The sequence below is a fragment of the Sebastes umbrosus genome, chromosome 1 (genome assembly GCF_015220745.1).
Source record: "Sebastes umbrosus isolate fSebUmb1 chromosome 1, fSebUmb1.pri, whole genome shotgun sequence".
Taxonomy (NCBI): domain Eukaryota; kingdom Metazoa; phylum Chordata; class Actinopteri; order Perciformes; family Sebastidae; genus Sebastes; species Sebastes umbrosus.
In genome coordinates this window covers 34,906,106-34,931,003 of record NC_051269.1, presented here as the reverse complement: position 1 = coordinate 34,931,003, position 24,898 = coordinate 34,906,106, and the positions used below count along the sequence as shown (strand labels likewise).

At 45.2% G+C, this 24,898-nt stretch overlaps 1 protein-coding gene across 1 annotated transcript in view; it reads left to right on the top strand.

Moving 5' to 3' along the window:
* The window catches only part of magi1b (membrane associated guanylate kinase, WW and PDZ domain containing 1b), a 173,423-nt gene extending 150,099 nt beyond the window's left edge, over positions 1 to 23,324 (top strand). The window contains 10 exon segments of the mRNA XM_037786085.1: positions 3,070 to 3,161; positions 4,533 to 4,725; positions 6,491 to 6,868; positions 8,660 to 8,863; positions 13,370 to 13,463; positions 14,416 to 14,503; positions 15,294 to 15,437; positions 18,585 to 18,723; positions 20,399 to 20,478; positions 23,224 to 23,324. Of these exon segments, the coding sequence (XP_037642013.1) occupies positions 3,070 to 3,161; positions 4,533 to 4,725; positions 6,491 to 6,868; positions 8,660 to 8,863; positions 13,370 to 13,463; positions 14,416 to 14,503; positions 15,294 to 15,437; positions 18,585 to 18,723; positions 20,399 to 20,478; positions 23,224 to 23,286 (1,475 nt within the window). The 3' untranslated portion in view covers positions 23,287 to 23,324.
* The last annotated feature ends 1,574 nt before the right edge of the window (positions 23,325 to 24,898 follow it).

Below are 24,898 nucleotides of genomic sequence, written 5' to 3'. Positions count from 1 at the left end.
ACAGACTGACCGTACACGGTCCAGACATATACTCGGTTTGTCCGAGTCTTCTTTAAACTTGATTTACACAGTGGACCATACAACAGGTTTAGGAAGCTCTGTTTCTGCGCGTCATCTTGAGCACAGCGCCGCCTGGCTACCAAGAAGCAGAGACTAGAAATCCAAGCTTAAATAGCCTGTAGTTCTTCCTTGCATCCAGTAACGTCACTGTCAAGTCAAATGACGTCGCTGGATGCAGGAAGAACAGATTTTGCAGCTGTGAACTCACAGTCAATATAGCACGCATTGAGGAATATATTGCTTCACTCGACTACATTTACCATCAACACTGATTGGACATCCACATAAAACCTGGTGAATTTTCCCCTTCAATATTTAACACACAAGCGTGAGAGCGATATCAATCTTCTCTGAATCACAGCTGGACGAAAATGAATAAATGTATTTCCCCAAAATGTTGAGTTATTCCTTTTAAAGCAGTTCTTCAAAGCCACAAAGTTATCATTGATTCCTGCACAGCAGCATTAGAAGCAGCCGTCTCCCACATGTTCTTCGTCCGGCCGTTTAAAAGCTACTACTAGATGTGCCACCGTGGTCCAATTGTCGACACTGCCATCGTTGACACACTTTTACGCTAGACTTCCCTTCAGAGACGCGCAGGCGTATAATTAGCAGCAATAGTAGAGTGGATGTCAGCGGATTGCATCCCCCCCCCTCCTCTTTGTCTAGCCTTGCCAAAGCAAAGGGATAGCTCCAATTAAAAAGAATAACCCCCAGATCCACTGTCAACAGGAGAGGAAGAGAAAAAAAATCAGGAGTCTGCAAGGGCTGAGAACATCTAATCACTTTCTCAGGCACCACTTCGTCAAGGATTTCAATTATTTAGATGCCCATGAAGAAGAGTGTGAAGAGAAGGGCTGAGCGTGGGCTAATAGTGCAGACGCCTGTTGGCAAGCTGCCGCGAAGGGCTGCGAGGACAATGGTGTTTGATTTAAAAAGGAAATAAAGAGTAGTGATGGAGAGTGGAAGAAACCAAGACTAAGGGGGGAGATTATGTCCACATTCCTGCCCTAAGGTGATGGCGTCTCAACGGGTTTTTTTTCTAAATTGCCTTAGCCAGTTTGCTCAGAGTAAATGGGAGAAACTGCAAAGAGGGCACAAAGGATAACGATAAAAAAGAGGGCCAGAAAAGTGACAGCAACACAAAAACGGGAAAGAGAAAGGTCAAGCTTTGGTAGATCAATGGACTCTGGAGGTATAGAAAAGTAGAGAGGGAGCACAGAGAGAATGACAGGGAGGACAGCTGACCTGTACCAGCAGGTGTAAATCCTACCGCTTCCTCACGCTGCATTGAGCTCTCATCCTAAAATCCCGCTGCGTGCACCCCATAGGGCTCAGGCCTCGGCCACGGCAGAGGCATTTCTCCACGCGGCATTCGCTGTAATGAAAAGTTCTGCTGAGATCAAGGTCTTTAAACGCACCATGTGGTGAATGATTTGCGGAAAAAATATCCCCCCAAAAAACTCCCACAGCATTTACCTGCTCTAAAAACTCTGGACTGGAGAGGATAGAGGACTCGCTCACGCTTTATTGCCATTCATTTTGATTATTGTCTGGTTTTAACATGTTCCCAGTTTAATTTCCTCGCTGTTTGAGCCTTCTTATTTGCAGTCCTCGAGCATAACTCCTCACAGGTCCGTCCCAATCTTTGTGAAGTATTGATCGATTCACGCCCAGTTGCCTCACTGCAGGGATCACTTATGGATCCGTTAATCGACAGGAGCATGGTGTAACAGTGCAGCTGACCCCACCGTGTGCAGGTGCAGATTGCGACGGTTACCCTCTGACTCTTCCTCTCCGCAGCTCCTCCGAAGTTCCACATTGTGATAGATTGGAAGAGATAGCTTGCGTTCCGCGGGGATTTTAGCTGTTGACTGAAGGAACAGATTGGGAGCAGGCTGTTTACGCCTTCTGCCACCCTGCCGTCTCTTAGTGGCTTTAGTGGCCTTGGCAGCAGTGGCCCTGCGTTGGAGCGAAAAAGGGAAATCTCCCTGGGAGTTTGCTCCGAGGTGCGTGTTTGTCAGTCAGTACAACACAGCTGCGACCATACAAATGCATGCACATACATGAATACCTATACGCACAAAGTGTTCACCGAGATGAGGCCACACACACACTCGCTCCGGCTCTCCACTGGCTCCTAGTAGCCCCCCTGAGGCTCTCGCACCCCCCACCATCTCCACTGTTACATGAACCATGAGCTGTCATTCGCTGCAGTGCAATGCCTCTTTTATAGCACAGCACCTTTCTAGTGACAAGCACACACACTGCGTTCTCTTGTGGATGGGAGTGGACTGTCACATACCCTGCTCAATAATATATAGCGGATTTATTCCAGCATGTATTAGCACCTCTGTCGGGTGGAAAGTGCTCCCCCAACATATGGAAGAGTAGAAATGGACTTTCATGTCACACATCGCTTCATAAAAGAAGCAGTGAAGTCCGTTTGGAATAGTAATGTCCAGTCTGAGGGAGCGTCGCTGAAAATGTTGTAAAAAAGCTCAAAGAAAGTAGAACTATTTCAGACTTCAGAGTGGAATTTCAGCCTGATCATTTCTAATTATGGGACCAATGAAATGAGGCTGCTCTGAATTGTTTTGGCAGCCTGTCTGGCTTTTGATCGTTTATTTAAGCTCCATACCTGCTATGCCCTTCACCCAAAAATAGATCCTTTTTATCTTTTTGACGGATCAGTTGTTTGTTCTTTTCCCAAAAGCCTCCAGACAGATTGTTTGTGCAAAGTGCTATCTTAGTGACAAAGCTTGGAACAGTTGGGGAGGATGAATATTTGCATGTTGACATAAGCAGGCGTTTTTTTTTTGATTCCCTGAGAACAAAAGGTGCATCCTCTACGGCCACACCGTCGAGTGAACAGGGTGATATTGAGGGTGTTCTACTAAACGGTTAACTGCATGCGAGGGCTGTACTGGTGCAGGCACAGGAAGTCCCCTGGGGCTGGCTGTTTGGGGTAAATGCAGAAATGTTAATTGCGCTCTGTTGATTTTACAGTTCCAGACTTCCAAGAGCAGGACATTTTCCTGTGGAGGAAGGACACAGGGTTCGGCTTCAGGATCCTCGGAGGCAACGAGGCCGGAGAGCCGGTGAGCGTCTCTCGTTTACTTTTCCATATCTTTGTGTGAAATGTTTAAACTACAACTGAGAAGATTCAGTATAACCTGAATGATGAAATGGATGCTATATTCCCAGTAGGGCCGTCAATAGATTAAAATATTTAATTGCAATTAATTGCATGATTGTCCGTAGTAATCCGTATCGCTAATTAATCGCACATTTTTTATCTGTTCAAAATGTACCTTAAAGGGAGCTTTGTCAAGTATTTAATACTCTTATCAACATGGGAGTGGGCAAATATGCTGCTTAATGCAAATGTATGTATATATTTATTACTGTAAACCAATTAACAACACAAAACAATGACAGATATTATCCAGAAACCCTCACAGGTACTGCATTTAGCATAAAGAAATATGCTCAAATCATAACATGGCAAACTGCAGCCCAACAGGCAACAACAGCTGTCAGTGTGCTGAATGACTATGACTTGCCCCAAACTGCATGTGATTATCATAAAGTGGGCATGTCTGTAAAGGGGAGACTCGTGGGTACCCATAGAACCCGTTTACATTCACATATCTTGAGGTCAGAGGTCAAGGGACCCCTTTGAAAATGGTCATGCCAGTTTTTCCTCACCAAAATGTTGCCTAAATTTGGAGCGTTATTTAGCCTCCTTCCATACATGGTAACACGGCAAGGTTGGTACCAATAGATTTCTTTGTTTCTTTTTAGTTTCATATGATATCAGTATCTTCACTCTAGCTTTAAAAACTGAAAAGTGCCACAACCTAAAAATATCAAGTTGCGTTAATGTGTTAAAGAAACGCGTAATTAACTTTGACAGCACTAATCTGAGCAGCATCTAGAGGGTTTCTCACCACATCTGATTTTATTTAGTTATTTATGCTCCTCCTGTGTGGACTTCTGAGCTCGTTCATCAGCTTCTTATCAGTGATTTCTCTTTGATCTGGCCAATGTAAAAAGAAAACCACCCATCATCTCTCAAACACACACACACACACACACACACACACACACACACACACACACACACCGCTTCTTTCTTCCATTTCTTGAAGAGGCAAAGTTGTTTTTGTTCTTGCTCGCTGGCATGCACTCCTGCACTGCGTTTTTTGAAGGAAAAAGAAATAATGATTTACTTTGGAGCTGGGGAGAAGAGTAAAGATGTAATAGTGCGGTTTAAATTATAGCGGACCTGCATGTCAACTTCATGCCTGCTGTAAAAGTTGGAACATCCTTGAATTCTTATTTAATGTATGTACGTACTTGTTTGAAGTCCTTCCATGTATGTATTCTAAGAATTTCTGGCTCTTCTGGCAGTCTTTGCTTATCTAGATCTACATAATCTCCTCCATCTCCTTTTGTTTGTGTCTCAGATCTACATCGGCCACATAGTGAAGTACGGCGCGGCAGACGAGGACGGACGCCTGCGGTCCGGCGATGAACTGATATGCGTGGACGGCACGGCGGTGGTGGGCAAGTCGCACCAGCTGGTGGTGCAGCTGATGCAGCAGGCTGCCAAGCAGGGCCACGTCAACCTCACCGTGCGACGCAAAACCAACTACGCCGGTAAGAAGGAAGAGGGATCAAGATGAAAGATGGATGGATAGATCAGTGTCTGTTTCCTCGTAGTTGCTTTTAACATATTTGAGCATGTCAGTAATTATTTCATATTATATCATCAGTGTGTTTTATCAATTAAAGATTTTGAAGTGGGTTTGTATGTATACTCCGTGTTCTGCGAGGTAAAATCACTGCTTTTGTGAATGTAGTCTGGTGACTTTGAAGAGAGCAATGTCAATGTAATGGCTTCAGTTCCCCATCAGTAAGGGCTGTCTGGCGTTGAGGTAAAGCGGTTGTGGACGAAAGCAACAGAAAAACACCTAAACCTAACCACCTAAAAACAAATCAATATCAGTTTAGGAGCACACTATATTTAGACTATTTCCACAGCTTTACCTCGTCATCAGACAGCCCTTTCTGACGGGGAACTGAAGCTGTCTTCAAAGCCACCAGACTCCATTCACAAAAACAGTAATTTTACCTAGAGGAACACAGGAGTTGCTCGTCAACCACTGCATCGATCGGTTAGTTAGTTTGAGTTATTGTGTGACTTTCGGATCCGAACTAACGCGGCGTCCACCCAGCAGTACATTGCTTAGCTTTCGTGCTGGTACCGTACCGATTATCCAAACTGGGAGCATGCCGACCGCCATCTAAGTTACTGTATGTAACCTTAATATACCAACTATAAGGATGTATATATACTCTACATGTAGCAGTGTCATCATGCAGAAACCTACATCAGGTCACATAGGAAAAGGTTTTTAGGAGGGCTTGGGGAAAACAGCATTTTGACACTAAAGCATACAGATTTTGACCAAAATTTTAATGTTTGGATTTGAATACACCGCTGGGAAGCTACAGAATGATATAAAAACCTCAAAATAATGAATCCACCCTTAAATGAATCCATTTTGCCAACAAAATCATATTTCCTTTGTACTTTATATCGCCAAGGGCCCCATTTATTTTGATCCCACTTCAATCAGGGGCCCAGGGACCTGCTTGCTATGTGCAGAGTACCTTCCTCTGTAATAGTCTGGGTGTGTATCGGTTGGAAGCGCTCGGCCGCTACCACGATCAAATGCCCTCCCGCCCCCGCCATCACTGCCGTTCCACCGCTCTGCTCAGCTCCACCCTGCTCCTGAGCAGGCGATAAAGAAAGGCCCATAAATATGATGGAGAGTGTGGTCAACCTTCGGCCCGACGACAGCGGACAGACATTAGTGCATTGCTGCACCCCGTCTGCCTCGGAGCGTCGAGAATATGAGTCGCCTTCCATGAGCAGCTGTACAGGAAATGAAATGTAGAATGAAATGTCCAGATACGACAGTCGGCCCGCGTCTTTAGTTCATCTTTTGTTCAAAACAGATCAGAGAAGAGATTGTTGGAGAGCCTCTTCTCCCCAAGCTGTCTGTTATCATATCAGCATAAACTAGCTGCGTTAGGAGAGAAACTGTCTGTGTTTATTTACAATCTTTTTCAGATTGTACAGATGATGTAATATTTTGGCTGTGTTGTCATATCAACGCACTGCTGTCTTACTCTGCTTTTTATTATCTCCCCAACGTCTTATGTAACGCTGTCTGGCCTTATACTTATCTGTTTGTCTTCATTCTCTTCTCCGTCTTCTCGTGTCGTCTCCTCAATCTGTTCTGTCTCGCCTCCCTTGCTCCTCTTTATTCCTTCCATAAATCTTTCCTCTCCTCTCCCACCCTTCACTCTATATCTGCTGCATCTTCCTCACCTTATCCTCCTCTGCCATCTCTAGTTAAAGCAGAGGGAGACGTGCCTCCATCGCCGGCCTCCTCCCACCACAGCAGCACCCAGGCGCCCAGCCTGACGGAGGAGATCGGGAAGCGCACTCCACAGGGCAGCCAGAACTCCCTCAACACCGTGAGCTCTGGCAGCGGCTCCACCTCCGGCATCGGCAGCGGGGGAGGGGGCGGAGGGGCGGGAGGAAGCGGCAACGCCGTGGTCGCCTCGGCAGTCGCCGCCCCCGTCTCCTCTCAGCCCCCCAACGTCATCTCCAACGCCCCCTCCAACGCCTTGCAGCCCTACGACGTGGAGATCCGCCGCGGCGAGAGCGAAGGATTCGGCTTCGTCATCGTCTCCTCGGTGTCGCGGCCCGAAGCCGGCACCACCTTCGGTGAGAGATGTGTTACAAAATATCTCCGGTTGTTGATTGTGCATGCAAATATAACAGAAATCAGTTCCACTCAGCAAAACACACACACACACTCCTCATCGCCGGGGCCTTTTATCTTCCTCTCTTCTTTATGGGCTGCCTTTGTATCATCCATAAAACCACTGAACACTAAATAGCCTGACAACCAGCGCCAATTCTGGCTATTTACAGTCCCACCAGATCAATACCAGCTCTCTTCAAAGAAGCGCTTCTTCTTTCTCATTTTCGTCTGAGCCTGTCAAACCAAGACACTGAAACCCTTTCTCCGCCCGCAGCTGCTGCTGCTGCTGCTACACTCACACAAGGCTTTTATAATTGATCACAAGTGAAGTGGGACTTACATAAGGCATTTGTATTATTCAGCTGAACTTAAATGGCTTCTGCCGTGGCACTAAAAGCCTAATGACAACTTAATGAGAAGTAGTGCTGCAAGCAGGATAAATAGTGGAACTGATCGGTGTGAATAATATTTATTTATTACAACGTTGGATCAGAGAGACTCAAAATCACCACTTGCATCACTTAGCTGATAGAGGAATCATTGCATTGTTAAAAAAAAGCTCATATGTTACCGTGTTTACGGTTTGATCTCCCACATCACGACATACAAAGCTGTTCAAATTGACTTTGCTTTTTACAAACTAGTAGTCTCTTTTCTATGCAGTGCACTCTTTGCCCTACTGCCATGGCTTCCTGCCTACACCGTTATGGCATTCCACTTTCCTCTGTGCTCTTATCTCCGTCAGTGTGGGTGGACTGAAAAAAGGCCTGAAAATGCTTAACTTTCCAGGTTGGCTTTTCAAAGTGGCAAAGCTCTGGTCAGATGCAGACGCATGGGCCAGCAGATAAGCTTTATTTGATCTGACCTGACATGTAAAAATCGAATGGAAACCCATTGGCCGCATGAAACACCGTCCACACATACCGTTTGGAGAAGCACTTTATTTCGTTGAGAAACGCTACAGCACCTTTTTTTTTCTCCGTCATCTACTTTCCACTCAATAGTTTACAGCTGGATTCAGTTAAAAAGACAGCAAAGAGGTCAGGGTTAGACAAGTTTGTAGTGGAATGAAAGAGAGGAAGGCGGTTATAGGGAGAGATGAATTATAATGAAAAGGATGGTGAAAGGAAAGGAGTGATTGCACGCTCCTTTTCTCTGCAGTGACTGATGTCAGACTGCAGACAGAGAGAGAGAGAGAGAGAGAGAGAGGGAGAGAGATGGAGGAAGAGAAACAGAGAGACCTCAGGGTAGTTGGTGATATGTCAGCTCTGATGTATGTTTGTCGTCTCCAACTTTCTGCGGGTGCAGGTGTTTGATGACGGCACAACACGGTTCTTTCATTATTAGCTCTCTGCTGCCGAGAGACTCTCATGCAAATATATAATAATGATACCCATTTTAGAAATTTGGTGCTCTGCGTATAAGAGGAGGATGAGATAGAGAGGGAAGAGGAGGAGGAGGAGGAAGAATCTAATGGAAGATTAATTTTTTCAATGATTAATTTGAAAAAAATAATTAACGCTCTTATTTCTTTACCAATGCTTGCAGTTTATTCTGTCGTGTTTCTGATCAGCTTCTCTCGGTGACTGCGGCTTGGCTGGCTGTGGGTGAATTAACCCTTAACCTTCTGATCCTCTTTTTCTACTCCTTTCCCATTCCTTTCCCTTCTCTCTCTCTCCAAACACACACACACACACACACACACACACACACACACACACTGAATCACAACATATCAATGGTGACCATAGCTGGAAATGCATGTGTGGCCATGCCCCACAAAATAGGGCGCATCATCGAGGGGAGCCCAGCAGACCGCTGCGGGAAGCTGAAAGTAGGCGACCGCATCCTGGCCGTGAACAGTTGCTCCATCACCAACAAGTCCCACTCTGACATCGTCAACCTCATCAAGGAGGCCGGGAACACCGTCACACTACGCATCATTCCTGGAGATGGTGAGTAGAGAAATGACAGTGAAGGACTAAACTTTACAAGATAGTTTATTAGAATTATTATAATAATAATAATTCAGCTGTGTGTGTCATCATGGCAAGATGTGGTCCTAGAGACACCTGCTGTAGTGGGAACCACAGAAGCAGCTCTGAGTACTAAGCCTTTGCTTAAATATAACTTTAAGTCAGACTTGCTATAGACACTTAAATGTACCTGTTGCATAAAGCCTTCCTATGAGTGACTAATGTAAGACTAGCCTGTTGCCCAATGCATTATGGGTGAAATAAGACACTTCACAGAAGAGAAAAATAGACAGATGCAACAGCGACACCACACCAAGTATGGGAGGAAATAACAGAAAAAGGTAAACGGCATAAATCCAACGGTTGTTAGAACCGTTAAAGATATTCAGAAACAATCAGGAATATGTTACAAAAATCCCAAAACGTTATGGGAAAACAGTTGAAATAGTGAGCTAAAAATGAGCTTAAAGTAATGGGTAAACAGTTGAAATAGTTATTTAAAAGTTAATTAAAAGGATAAACAGTTAAACAGTTAACTAACTGACGTTCTAACAGATTGTTACCATAGCAACAAAGCTCTCACCTCAGGCTTAGCCAGGGGGAGCGGTGGTTAACTTAACTTCCTCAAATGAAGTCAGTCTCAATATTTATGCAACAGACGGGCTTAATTAGACCAGTCTAACCTGACAATCTAAGACCAAGACTAGTCTAAAACTAAGTTTATGCAACTGACCCAGGTGTTTATATTTCTCTCCGTCTGATTGTGGACAGAGTTCGTCACCACGATAGCGTCACAACTGTGCAAGATGCAATCACAAAACTTTACAGGTGTGTAGTTGAAATCAAAATGAAGGCAGAGTTGGAAGATGGGTGTGGTCTGAGCACAGGGTGCTGGAAGTAGTGGGGTAGGAAGTGGGGAACTAGGGACTTTCAAGACCATGGCCTGAGTTGGCGTTGCAGCTGGTGTAATCTCATCACAACATGGTCTCTAGTTTGTGATTTTATTTGTTTAATAGTCTCTATTCCCTTTATAAACTGTTGCACTAATGGGGCTAAAAAGTGCCTTCCCATTCAGTCGGTTGCCTTTTGACAAATATTCATAATAAGCCAAACTGTTTAGTTAAAGCTTTTTCATGAAGGTTGTCCCCGTAGGAGTGCAGATTATTGCAAGTGGCTTTGCTCAATAGCGTATTAATGGAAGTCAAACAATACATTTTTTGCGTAGTCTGAGTGTATTTGAGGAGCACGACAAGTCATCACTTTCCTGAGTGGTTATTATGTATGCCTGTAGTGTTATATAAAGCTTGCTGTTTCTTCACTTGCTTTCAAAGTGACTGGATCAGCCCTGCAGTGTTGACAGAACTGCTTCTTTGGGAATATTTGGGAACTTTCCCAGCCTTTTGCGTTTCTGCCTTCGGCATGCCCACACTTTAAAGATGATAGATAGGTATGCGTGTGTGTGTGTGTGTGTGTGAGAGAGAGAGAGAGAGAGAGAGAGAGATGCAGAACTTCCTCTGTATATATGGGTGTGTCTTTTTTGTCAAAGTGGTTTTAAGGAAAAGTTTGTGCACATTGCATGTTGTGCTGTGCAGCTGAGAGCTCTCGCTACTTTGTGCTGACAGATCACCCCGGCATGCTTCACAAATGCCGTTTAATTAAGTGTGTGTGTGTGTGTCTGTGTGTGTATGCGAGGAAGGCGATACTCCCTGTCAACCTGCACACTGGTAGAAATTGGAGCTATTTGTCCGCCGCTCGTTGCTTTCCGGCTCACTTCTTATGGATGAAGAGGGGTTTTTTTTTATTCCCGCCGAGCGCTTGATGAGAACAGTGAGCTACAATTGCTCTGCCAAGAAGACACACACAGAGAGAGCAAGAGAGAGAGAAGGCGTCGGGGAGAAATAACTGGATATGCTTTATCGGAAAGTTTCTGGTTTGTGTTTATGTGCATGTGTCAGACAAACAGACGCTGTCTGACACGGAGAGTGGCAGGGAGAGATTGTGACTGTTCTCTCTGCCTCTGTTTGCACATGACTGAGCATGACTATTTTTGTGTGGATCAATCTCGTCTAAACTTTTTCTGACATGAATAAATACCATCGCAAGAGGCTCTTCCAAGGTGAAGTCAGGTTTCCATTGAGCTCGCCTCTCCCCCGTGTGGGAACAGAGTTTTGTAGCGACTGATGCTCGATACTGCAGTGACAAGGAAAACAGGAACTCTTGCTGCTGGTGCACACACAGTAATGCATGCACAAACAGCTAATGCCTCCATCAAAGCTTATGTCTCTGCAGCAGGCGCAGACCAAGCACACCTCATTGCTTCCTATTGTGTACGAGGAGACAGACGTGCCTGAGGTGATGTGATGTGCCTCTTTTTTTTTTTTAGCAAAACCTGGGGTATATTGTGTAGTACAGCCCTTCCACTTCTCTTATCTCTTCTCTCTTTTCTTCACCTGCCTGCTTTCTCTTCCCCTCTCCTGAATTTCTCATTGTGATCGTACCTGCTCTCCCTCCTAACTCAGTCCATTCAGGGCGAGAGGGCATACTACCAGGGCCAGAGAGACAAATTACAGAAACAGCTCAGTGCCTTTTTTTTTCTTTCGTGAATGTTTTTTAAGCGAGTGAGAGGAGAGAAAGGAGGCAGTGGGTCGTGAGCGGAACGGAAAGACAGACAGGGAGAAACAGAGCTTATTCGATTTAATTTCCAGACAGAAAACAGTTGGAGGAGAGATAAATGGAGAGAGGCAGCAGAATGGAAGGAGTGGGTTGTAAATGCAAATGAGCAGATGGAGGGGCGAAATAGGGTTTACGGGGACAAGTTTGTGGCTGTGAAAGTGAGAAATGAGCAACAGAAAATACGTGAGATTGTTACACAGTTTGCGGTTGATGCCACAGATTCGTATACATCAGACCGGCAATACGTCATCTACTTTAATCAAACCGGAAATAGTAATTACGCCATGCCAAAGAGTAGCTGTGTAGTTGGTTGCGCCAACAATAAATCCAAAAAACGCTGATCTCCGATTTGTTCCCCTGCCATGTCCTAAAAAATATGTAATAGAGGGGCTTTATGGCTCCAAGCTATAGAGAAGACCAGCATGGCGTTATCGCCGAGGCTGTTGTGGGTTAACCAAGGCTGTCTCACTGAGATTTGAGGGACATACGATACGGGAATATTCACTGTCAGTGTGGTAAATGGCTAAATAATTCTGGTGATAGTGACTAGCCAACTAAATCTCAGCCTATAGATCAAACAGTTGGCTATTAACAGGTTGGTTATGTACAGACAACACTTAGCCTAACGGGATTCAATGAAATATGTGTAGAAGTCTCAGGATAAGCAATATCCGGCCACTGTGTTGGACAGGAGAACACTGAAGGGACATGGCGGCGATCAACCTTCATTTATTAAGGTATGGTGAACGCTCAGGTTCAGGCAAGATCGCAAAATAATTATTAGACACGTGTATAAAACAAACGTTTGGTTAACAATAGATGAATGCATACGAATTTGTCAAAATTACAATCCAAACATACGTCAAATAGCATTGAAGACTATGGGAGCATCGGGTTTGTTTCACCCCAAAAGGGGGGGTGCCGGTCTGATGTATCCATGCTGAAGGCCGAGCTGAATCATTCATCAGACACACTCATACACCCAGAACTAGAAGGTTTCTCCTCGCCCCACCCACGCTGCAGCTCGACTGGTTGACTTTGTACCTCGTGGGCAACGGGGCAATCGAAGAGTTAAACCAACGGGCTCTAAGGGGACCGGTGGAGGTGAAGGAGATGAATAGATGAGAGGGGAAGTGACCGTGAGAGGAATAGCGAGTAGAGGGGGCGTAGAGGAGAGTGTAATCAAATAAAGGATACCTGTAACTAGCCAAGAAAGATAAGGTTGTTAAGGACAGGAGAGGTTTCTTTATGCAGCTAGAATAACGTAATGGGTTTTTGTCGTTAGAGCTCAGCGTGATTCATTGATAAGTGTTGAGAGAGAAGAGAATAACCAGGAGCGTTTATGTCCCAAGAGGCTGCAAGAGTGCATGTTTCCTGTGACAACTGACAAGTCCAAGATTTACACCTTTTGGAAAAGAAACACATTTTAACAAGCTGCATGACAAAATGATTGATCGCATATATATAAACAATATTAACCTGGAGGCTGGTGGAGCCGGTGATGCCCGTAGGTCAGCTGATGTTTGTAGCTTGACAGCTGCTGAATAGACACCAGTGATCACACCGAGAAATGAAAACCTTCCACGTGTCAAATATGGATTTATTTCCATCAAACAGTCTACCAGGACTCTAGAGACACTTCCATTGGAGTATTTTCTTATATAGTACTCAATTAGAAGCTGTATGGAAAAAGCAAATGTCAATAAAATGTACTCGGTGAGGAAGAAACGGTTCTTGGACTGTGTGAAAAATGTCTTACACCGGTTGACATGAAAAGCAATAACTTTCTTAACCTTCTCTCACCCTCCTCAGAGTCATCAAATGCGTCTTTGTTGACCAATGCGGAGAAGATTGCCACTATAACCACCACCCACACACCTCAGCAACAGGCTGCACCCGAGGCCAGGTAAGGGGCACGCTGAGTGTTTAGTACAGAACAAGTAGAGTGCTGTAAAGAGGAAGTAGAAATGTTGAGTTTTTTCAGAGAGAAAGTGTAAAAAATCTGCAGATTAAATTCATTATTAAACGTATAATATGTAACCGTAGTCGGTTGCTGTTTGTAAACACACAGCATTCAAAGTTTGCCCTCCTCCTCCTCGGCTCAACTAGCGAGCAAGGGAGAGAGAGAGAACAACGATGGTCGAGCGAGCTTTAGACTGAAGAGAGAGAGCGGCGTTAGTGAGAACAAAGCGGCGAATCAGAGAAATAAAACGTTATTTTTTAATTGTTTCATGGCAGTTACGTTCTAAGACACAAATAAATATAAAACTGACTCCGCAAAATCCTGAGGGAAGGTGCCGCGTTGCCGGATTTTGAATGAATGTTTCCTGTCTGCTGGCTGTGGCTCAGCGCTGCTCTCGTTAAACTACAGACACACAGTAGATCATAGCTGCACTCACAGCACAGAGAGGAGCACATGCACATAATACAACCCGTTTTCATCCGTGACATACGGCCGCGTTGTATGTGGAGACTTGTGCCTCTGTATAAGAAGCCGAGGCGCGCCACAAAGCGGCGATATTTGACCAACTGAACTTGCTGCACACCCTGCGTGCCGTTATTGGCTGGATGTTACACCCCCATGTTGGGGCACAAAGGCTGTTTGCAGACGCCAAGAAGCATCCAGAGTAAAGCAAAATAATAAGAAAAGAGAAAATACAGGCAGAGGGCTGCAGGGTCTCTGCAGAAACAGACACCACCACACACTTAAGTGATGATTGAGAGGGATTATTTTTGTCTCAGTCCTGACATTGTTTTTTCATTAATTCTTGCATATTATACGTTTAACTGCCAGAAACACATTCAATCACTGATTTGATCTTTAATATGTGACACTGACTGCTGTCCTTCTGCTTCAGGAACAACACCAAACCAAAACAGGAATCGTTTGAATTCAAAGCACCACCTGGACCTCCTCCACAACCCCCGACACAAGTCTCAGCTCAGGTAAGGAAGGACGCTCCAGTCATCCATTCACCTGTCGCTTCATTCATACATCCGTCCATTTCATGTCTCCATCAAACAATCTGCACTCCATCCCGTCAGCTTCCTACCCACATCCAGCTGTTCTAGTTCCCATTCCTCCTCCGTCCTCATGCGTCGACCGACATACTGTAGCCAGCCGCCTTCCCAAGGACAAGCAGAGTGCATTTTTATTTATTTATTATTCCTTTTTCGTCTACCTGCCGGCGTTATCGGAGTCCCTGCATTAAGGAAAGCCTGTTTGCTTTCAAAGTAACCCCTCAGTCCACTGTGTTCACTGCTGAATTAATCTGGCGGTGTGGAGATGGCTCGCGCAGATAGCATTGATCCTGCAGCAGAGGAGATTAGGAGGGCGTGAAGACAGGAGCTGCTGTGGCTGTCTGCCTGTCCTTGTGCTGCCCGGCCCCTCTCTCTTTCTCCCTCTCTATCTGTGCCCTCTCCCTTTGTCCACCCACAGCCCAAAGCATCAATAATTCAGCATCCTTACACCTGAGCATATGCATGTACACACACACACACACAGTCTGGCCCACCTATTAAATGACTTTCCTGAAGGTGGCATTTGTCCCATGCTCCCGAAATAGGAGCCCACTTCAAAGGACACACACACACACACACACACACACACACACACACACACACACACACACACACACACACTTCAAATCTGAATCACAAACCTTGATGCAAATATGTCTTTCTCCCTCCTTCTCTTTCCATGTGTGTGTGTGTGTGTGTGGTCTGTCTCCATCAGGATGCTGAGTTCTACTCAGCGGACCTGGAGCGAGACAACAAAGGCTTTGGTTTCAGCCTGCGGGGAGGCAGAGAATACAACATGGACCTGTACGTGTTGAGGCTAGCTGAGGACGGAGCTGCTGTCCGCAACGGGAAGATGAGGGTACGGACACACAGCGTACTAACAGCACTCACACACCAAAACATCATCTCATGTTTCCAAACATAAGGCCCCGTTGAGACACAAAGAAGTTGACAGACATTTCTTTTTCTCAGGAACTTTTATTTGTTGTTTAAGCTGCAGTTGGTGGTGCAGTGGTTAGCACTGTCGCCTAACAGGAAGAGGGTTGCAGGTTCAAACCCGGCTTGGTTTGCATGTTCTCCCCGTGTTAGCGTGGGTTTTCTCCGGGTTATCCGGTTTCCTCCCACAGTCCAAAGACATGCAGGTTAATTGTTGACTCTAAATTGCCCGTAGGTGTGAATGCGAGCGTGAATGTCTGTCTCTATGTGTCAGTCCTGTGATAGTCAGCTGGGATCGGCTCCAGCCCCTCCTCGGCCCTGAATGGGATAAGCGGTCACAGATAATGGATGGATGGATCTCTGCCTCCTCCTAGTGCTCCTAATGGCATTTGCAAGATTTCAACGTGAACCATTCAGAGCCGAGCAGTCTCTAAAGCAGCTGTCAATCACTGCTCAAAGTTACCAACTGCAGCTTTAAAGTTGCACATTCAGTTTATACATTTAGTTTAATATCCTAGGAAGTAAAACCCAGCCTCTGAAAACAGTTGTATAAAGTCTAAAGAGAAAATAACCCTTTATGACCTCATCAGGGGTTTATCTCGGCTCGGGGCTTGGAGACTACAAATTTACAACGGAAAGTCTGCTTTACAAACTAGAGCTGAGGAATTTGAAAGTCTAACAGAATGAGTTCCATTGTGGGAATTGTAGGATCCAGCATTTTTGGCGCTTGACCCATACTAGAGAGTAAAATGTGTCTCGCAAGTCTCCCAACTTTGTGGAAATGCAATACTACTAGAATTACTTTATTAAATAAAGGTTATATGCAACTGTGATAGCAATAGTCATTATGTAACTGGAATTTTTCCAAATGGATTACATTATAGATGCACCGTTTGGTTCCACCCAATAGATCCCCACGGCTCCGCTGTCCATTTGAACTGTTTTTAGGGATGCACCGATCCAACTTCTTCAGTTCCGATACCGATAGAGATACACCTAGCCTTTGGGTATCGGCCGATACCAGTGTTTAAGCTGTATGCCTCACTGTGTGGAAGTGACTGGGATCATTTTTTTTATGTGTAAGGAAACATCAGGCTTGACTTAAACATTGCTTTCCTAACTTTCCTATTTATTATTAGAATAATAAATCATGCACCAGCAACTCTGTAAAAAATCTTCAAAATGAACAGGAATTATAATTTAAGTGTAAACCTTTTTTTAATGCAGCAACAAATTGGTCAAAATTTTAATTCAAATTCCAGTCTATAACATAGAATCAAATTGAATAGATCGGCCCCTTTTTCACCGATACCCGATGCAGCTATTTGAATCAGTATCGGGCCAATATCCGATCCGGTATCGGTGCATCCCTAACTGTTTTAGCTTATTATGGGCACACAAATGGACAGTTCCCTCAACTGTTTCAGTTAATTTGACTCTATTTTGGCAGCTTCTGTATCCTGCCATATAGCTTTATGTGTTATCATGTGTGAGGACCGTACCTGGGGGATTTCTTTGATCAGGGCAGTACTTGCTAGTCATCACTGTAAATGTGAACCAACAGTAATAAGCGGACAATAATAGGACTCTAGTGTTACAGTATGTATGAGCTGAATGAGAGACATTTGCATGTGTCAACTTTTCATGAGCTTAGAAGAACTGCTTTGTTTCCAGTTTTGTAACAGTGCATTTTTCAGATAATCCCAGTTGGGTTTTAAATGGTTTATTTAATTTAAGAAGTTGGAGAATTTTCTCAACCCACAAAGGAACACTTAATCCTTCAGTTTGTCTGGAAAAAACACCAAAATCTGAGGGATGGCCAGTGCAGCACATTTCTACACTTACCGCACAACAACTTGTCTGAAAAGTGATTAGATTTACTCCACTAATTCTGATATGATGATCCCCTATTCTCAGGTGCATTTCTAAAACAGTTGACTGCATTGATTAACAAGGGGAGGAGGGAGCTGACGATACGGCCTCATGGACTTAACAGCCATCAGAATAATATTGTCTATCAATATAATTGCTTGTGCATAATGTACCCTCCAATTACTGCAAGCTATGCTTCACTGAGTGCAAACACGGTCGCCTCCAGGCTTCAGCACACAAGAGGTTCATTGTGTGAGTAGCAATATCAAAACACAAGGCAAACATTGCAGAATTACCAGCTCATGAAGTGGCATTCATACAAGCTGTCATGAAACTGTAATATTTAACCTTTAATTTGATTAATTGCACAAGTCAGTGACACTTCCCCTGGGCTGCTTGATTGAATAAACAATGGGGAGGGGTTAATTGATTCTCCCCTATGTGTTGTATTTGGGACATATGCAGAGACTCTGTTGATATATGCGGTGTGAGCCATAAGGTTTTTGATATATGTTAATACGCTAGTTAGGAAGTGTGTGGGTGTGCATGTATGATGTATACATTTGTGTTTGTGCACCTTATTAGCAGAGGTATTAATAGTATCAGCTCTGTGAGGCAGAGAGAGGTGTCAGTGAGAGATCCATATTCTGCCAGAGAGGAATTCCCCCGGCGCCAACAGCCCTGTCAGATAACTTGGGGCGTGGAGGCAAAGAACCGGGAAGCAAAAAGTGTTTCTTCTGGCTCCTATTTTCCTCCCCTCTCTCGCTCTCTCTCTCTAGTTTTCCTCTCTCAGCGTCACAGCTGCTGCTTTTTCGACACAATTTGCCCTCTCTGGAAACTGTTGATATAGAAAACATTATTTTTTTGCTTTTGTGCGGTTTACCGTTCCGGAGGATTCGATATATAACTTCTCCTCAATCTGTCCTCCCTTTCCCTTCCCCTTCTGCTGTCATCGTTTCCCTTTGAACCTTCGTGCCTCTCATCTTTCCTCTTGTGTACTCTCTCCCCCGCTGTCACTTGTTTTCTGCATTCTGCCTTGCTCCGCTGTCTCCTCTCTCTTCTTCTGGCTTTTTTTCCCCTCTGATTCACCTCTTCTCCCCCCCCATCCCCACTCCATCTTCTCCTGTCACTTTGTCACTCTTCTCTATCCTCCCACCTTTTTCCTTTCCTGGTCTCCTTCCATTTTTTACCCCCGTAGGTCGGCGACGAAATCTTGGAGATCAATGGCGAGAGCACCAAGGGCATGAAGCACGCGCGAGCCATCGAGCTCATCAAGAGTGGAGGCCGGCGCGTCCATCTGGTGCTCAAGAGGGGTGATGGCTCTGTGCCTGAATATGGTGGGTCAATCTACGAAAACATTCCCTTCTCCCCCATCTTCACGCCCTGAGCCAGGGGACACCCGGTGGACGGTGGTGGGTCGAAGGGGGAACGAACTGTATTACCCTCCCAGGACCCTTCACCCATCCCTGGGACAAACCCACCAGGGAGGGGGAAGGGGTTTGCTTGGTCTTGGGTCTTCTTTCTGGTGGAGGTGCTTTGGGATTTCGGGGGTGGAGCAGGTTGCTCCTCTTGGGTGATGTTGCCGCCCCCCCTCCTGCTGTCACCTGCTCTCAGTTTCCATGTCATCCCGCTGTCACTTTTCACCTTCTGGCCACTGAGCAAAAGCGCACTCTGCTGGGACTTTACAGAGAGGTGGTGGGTCTGATTCCAGTGCTACATGAAAACTGTTTACAGGGTTTTGAATGACCAGAGTAGTGAAAAAAATCAGTGTTTCTCGTGAGTATTGAGGGCGCCGAACCCTCATTAAACACTAATTTAGAGGAAAAACTTGATCCCCTCGGCATCCCGTGATAAAACGGGACATCTCGCAGCTCTGGTTAGGACGTGACACAAACGTATTTATGATATTTATTGAAGGTGAATGTAAGCTACTGAACTCTTAAGGGTTTTAAGTGAGAACTGTATTGAGAAGAAAAAAGGCAGTCTGATGCTTTTTTTTTTTTGTTGCCATTTTCAAAGAGGAAAATCTCACTATACTGTGCTTGACATTACTCACTAATCCGTGGATTTTTTTATTTGCACCCACACTGTTAATGTCATTGAAAAGCTGTGACGATAGGAACTCCACCCATCCCCATTCGAAAAGAAAAAAAAGTCCAATTATATAGACGTTTTTTGTACAGTGATGAAAAGAATAGAGGCATTTTTACAAGTATTTTTGTTCCGTGTACAGAGCCATGATCGAAGCCACATATTAATGGATAAAAGTCTATTGCTGCATGAACTTGTCAAAAGTGTAAATTGGATTTTTTTTGTTCCCTTCTATTGTCTATTTTCCATAATATTTATGGAACTTTGTTTTTTTTTTTATCGTATTGACCAGTTTTGATTGATAGCCACGAGTCTTCATAAATGTTTTCTTTTGTTTTTGAGTGGAGATACATTTTGTCTTGAAAAGTTCGTCAGTGTAATTTTTATTTGCGCTAAGAATGTGCCGTCTTAACCTGCACCGATATGACATCATGTGAACTTGTATATTTTGGATCATTGTTTGTACTTTTTTTTAGTTTGGCACAACCTTTTTGACAGTCTTGCCAGTATTTCTTTTGATTTTTTCTGTCAGCAATGTAAAACTGCTTCATACGCTGTTGTTGTGGGTGTGTGAGTCTCACTGTCTTTATATTTTTTATTTTGGTTTCGGGTTTCTGCTGCTTCTATGTCCACATGTTTAGGTGTGTGTGTGGGTTAGCGTGTCAGAGTGTGTGTGGCTCCAGGACTTTTCTCTGTAACTGTTCCACTGAAGGGGTTTGGGTGATTTTCCTGGACTGTCTCTTTATTCTGAATGACTCAATGATCAAATAAACACGCTTTTTTTTTTCATTGAAAAATCAACACAATAATTCTCCTTTTTCTTTCCTTCAAGTGGGTTCCCCTAGCGATCTAAACCCTGTGCTCTTCTCTTTTGTTTTCTGTTCTTTCCCCGTATTGCGCTGGGCTCTTGTCTTCCTTCAGGGATGGTCGTTCCCCATCTCACTGCATGTATGAGAAATGACAAGATGGGGGAGGCCTCTGTCCTCCAAAATCAGACCACGGTTTGTAACTGTCCTCCCCTGTCGTCCGGCTCTCCCTCCCACTTCTTTCTTTCTCTCTCTGTCTCGCCCTTTCGCCATCCTGATCTCTGTGTGGTGTGGCCTCAACTCACCCATGCCCATGCTCTACTCCATACATACAAATCCATCCACCAAAAAATACATCGCCAGTACCGCCGCTGCCGTAGCCGCTGTTATGGATATGTTGCATTTAAAGGGGAACTAGGGCCTTTTTCAAAATTCATACATGTTATTCCTATGGTTTAAGACAGTCCAAACAATATCTGTTAACATGAACAACTCTCTCCCAAATCTGTCCAGAGTGCTAAAACTCAAACTTGTGATATCATTGGGTATGAAGTGTGGAGCTGCTCCATAGACATGGAATAGGGAGGGATGTTCTGGATAACACTAAGAGCGGCCAGAGGAATGTTTTGAGTATATGAGAACATTTTCTAACCCTAACCGTAACTGAGAACACTACGATAAAATAAAGCTCATTTGGGTATAAAAAAGAAAACTCAGAAAAATCAGTTCCCCATTCATTGTCTATGGAGCAGCTCTAGGCTTTATACCCAATGACATCACAAGTTTGAGACTTACTAGGTTTCTGGCTTTGAGAGAGGGTAACTCATGTTCACAAATATTGATTGAACTTTCCTCGGCCATAGAAATAACATACTGGAATTCTTAATTTAGGTGGTGTTCCCCTTTAACCTTTAGGCAACACGTCCAAATGTGAAATGCAGAGTTCTTGTTAATTAGTTTAGATATTCGCCTTACTTTAGACCATCAAAGAACATCCTCTTTGTTATCGCTAGTTTTCTGCTTTAGTTTTATTCCTGCAGTTAAATGTAGACCTGAAGACGTAGAACTGGGTAGATTGACTGTAACATTTATACCTAAGAATCTGATAAACAAAGCGTTGTGGTGGCTGCATATGTAAATGATACAGAGTGCTACAGGAATGAGTCGTAAAACCCGGTAATGAGTTAGTACTTTAGCACTTTTGGTTCCCTCGTCTGGAAGTCAATGGGTTTTAGTGAGATGCCTGAAATAAGGTCTGTGGTTAACACAAGCTGAAGAGATTTTAACGTTTTGTTCTACGATATAAAAAAACGTCAGTAAATATCCCACTCATGAATTTTGAAGCCTTTGTGTCTTAAAAAAGGCGGTTGCTAACAAGTGGCTAAATGAGACTACTAAACGTCATCACGCCGACTCGTCCGCCTTTACAGCCTCGTTGTGTATACTCACGTTCATGTGACCGTGGTGTAGTTTGTTTATAGCCTAACGTTAGCTTTTTACTTCTGGCGATTGCATTCACGCTTCAAAAATCATAAAAGTGGTGTTCATTTGTGGAGATTATCTTGCTGAACAAAACGTGAAAGTCTCATGAATGTTTGTTTGCCACAGAGCTTATTTTATACAATTATCCAAAACCTAATGGAAAAATCCCATTGGCTTTTTGTCGAGGGAACCAGGGCGATGCTAACTTCCTTGTTGGCCTGCAAAAAGACATCATCCTGGAGCACTTTACAGTGAGACAAACCAGAGGAATTTCCTTAAAGGGATAGTTTGGGTGTTTTTGTAGTGGGGTTGTATGAGGTAACAGAAACAGAAACTGAGAGGAGCAGTGAAACCGGAGCAAAGGGATACAGTGCTGTGGACGGGGTCGGCAGAAAAACGAATGTAAGCCACCTAAAAGACAGGCCCACCTGAAACAAAATCAATATCCGTTTAAGTTTACGCTTAGGTATAAGTGTACACTATATTTAGAATATTTTCTGACAGTGAACTGAACTGAAGGTGAAACGTATCTATACTGTTTATGTCGTCTGAGCCTGCTGGCTTTGGAGAGAGCATAGATAAATTTCACTTTCAGTTCAGTTCCCCGTCGGAAAGGAGAATGAAATTGCTGTCTGACGCCAAGATAAAGCAGTGAAAATATTCTAAATGTAGCGTACACTTAACAGATGTAAAAATTTTTAGGTGGCTTGAATACGTTTTTCTGCCGTCCCCGTCCACAGCATTGTATTGCTTTCCATCGGTGTCGGTGCTCCTGTCTGTTTCTCCAAACTGGGAGCGTGCCAAGTGTCATCTACTGTAAATAATACACTGACTATGGAAAAGTACCTCATACAACCCCACTTCAAAACACTTGAACTATCACTTTAAGGCAAAATTTATGTAAAATTGTGCAGAACATTGAACTCTTCTTGTCTTAGTAAAATGCCACCTAAAGTGCACACCCTGTCACCGCAGCACATCAATAGTTTTTGGATCTCATCTTGAGCATTTTAAACATTTACAAAGTGTCTAAGGCATCATGACAGCGCATGAAAGAGCATGGCTAATCAGTACAGCCTCATCAACATGCAGCACATTGACTCTGACTGTAACCAGCCTCCAGTCCAGCCGCCCGACCAGCAGAGTCCCATTCTGCTTCAGAGAGGTGATCCCGGGTAGACCTGGGAGCAGGTTTGTTGTGGGTAACGAGTCTCTTCAAGCACTGGCTGCCTTTGTGTCACTGCCTTTTATTCTCATGTGTAAGCTACACTAATGTTTTACCATTTGGCTGTCGTTGTGCCATCTAACTACTAGCCATCTTTGCTGGCATTAACATCAGAATGGCTTCCATTGGAAATGTTCTCAGTGATGCGGCATGGTTAATGTGAAAGCAGATAGGAGAGTCTCGATGCATGTTTGATCCCCGTGCCCTCGTCTGTATGTCACACTGTGTTACAGGCAGCACCAACGACAGCAGCGCAGTCGACCCAACCTCAGGGTTACAAAACGCTGCGGAAGTGAGCACCCTGCCCCCAGACAACGCGCCATCGGAGACCAGCTACCCACCAGAACCCCCACAACCATCCCGGAGCAAGACGGAGCCGACCCGCCACACCACCGGCACCGGCAAGCACCACCATTCCAAAAACCGCCACCGCTCCCCCGCCAAGAAAATCAGCACGGGAAAATACAAGGGGAGGAAGACCACGGGGAAGAACTTGGGCAAGCTGTTCAAGAAGAAGGATGACAAGGGAGGTGACCGCCACCACACCACTGGGCAACACCGCAGCCGCCACCGTTCACCTGAAAAGGCGCACGGCCGGACGCGCAGTGCAGAAAACACCCTGGATAGCCGTCACGGGGGACACCGCCACGGCCGCTCTCCCGACAGACGCCACGGTCAACACACTCATCGCCAGCGCTCTCCTCACCGCTCTCCTCACCGCTCGCCTCACCGCTCGCCACACCGCTCGCCTCACCGCTCGCCTCACCGCCACAGGTCCCCCCACCGCTCTCGGCACCACTCCCCCACCAGACGCAGAGCCCATTCCTCAGACCCCTACCGCCGGTCCCCAGAGAGACCGAACCGCAGCAACGAGAAGCCCAGAGGCAGCATGGACGAGACCGTATTGAGGGAGCCACCCAAGGCTTCTGAAGTCAGCTTCCCTCTTGAGGACAGCTTCCTCCGCGAGTCGCCGGCCCTGGACCGCCTGAACAGGGAGGCCGCGCTACCGCCACTGCGCAGGGAGGAGCGCCTGTTCGCGGACGACAGTCTGCTGCTGAAAGCCTCCGCCATGGAGAGACCCTACAGGGGGGACACCCTGCTGAGGGACGTGGCGTCGCGCGACCAGAGGGACCCCTTCAGAGACGTCAGCTTGCCCAGAGTGCGCACCCCCGACTCCGATTTAGCCTACAAGAAGTACAGCTCGCTGCTGAGGGGGCGTTCACCCGAGAGGACGGAGAGGAATGGGCGCTACGCCAGCCGAGATAGTACCCCCGAGCCGCAGTACCGAGCCCGCAGCCTGGGACGTGACATCTCCCCGGTCAGGAGCTTCAGGAGGTACGACTCGGAGGACGAAGAGGACGACGACAATTTCGTAGCGGAGAAGGTGAGAGAGTACTACAGCTCGGCAAAGACCAACAGCACGCTCAAGACCAACAGCACGCTCATGACCAACAGCACGCTCAAGACCAACACCACTCGCTCAGTCGCTCTCCCCGAGCCCAAGAAGATCATCTACAAGGACAACCCCAAAGACCTGAGCATCTGATTGGACGGCTGTCAGCCAATCACAGCCACCACCCTCAAACACCTCAAGTACTCACTCGCATCACCACTCGGTTCTACAGAAATTATGAACACATAGATACACACTCACACACACACATTATGTAACATCGTTGAGTTACTAACAAGACAGTGATTCCAAAATGACTTTTGAAAGCTGTTATTTTTTTTCCTTTCTTTTTTTAATTGTATGTTTTTTTTTTTGTTAAGCATTCTACATTTACAGTAACTCAGACTTTTCCAGAAAATGTAAAACCATAAAAAACAATGATGTGCCTAACAGTTCCATTAACGAGCAACATTTTTGGTTTTGATTTGATACGTGACGGGCAATTTGTGCCGCAC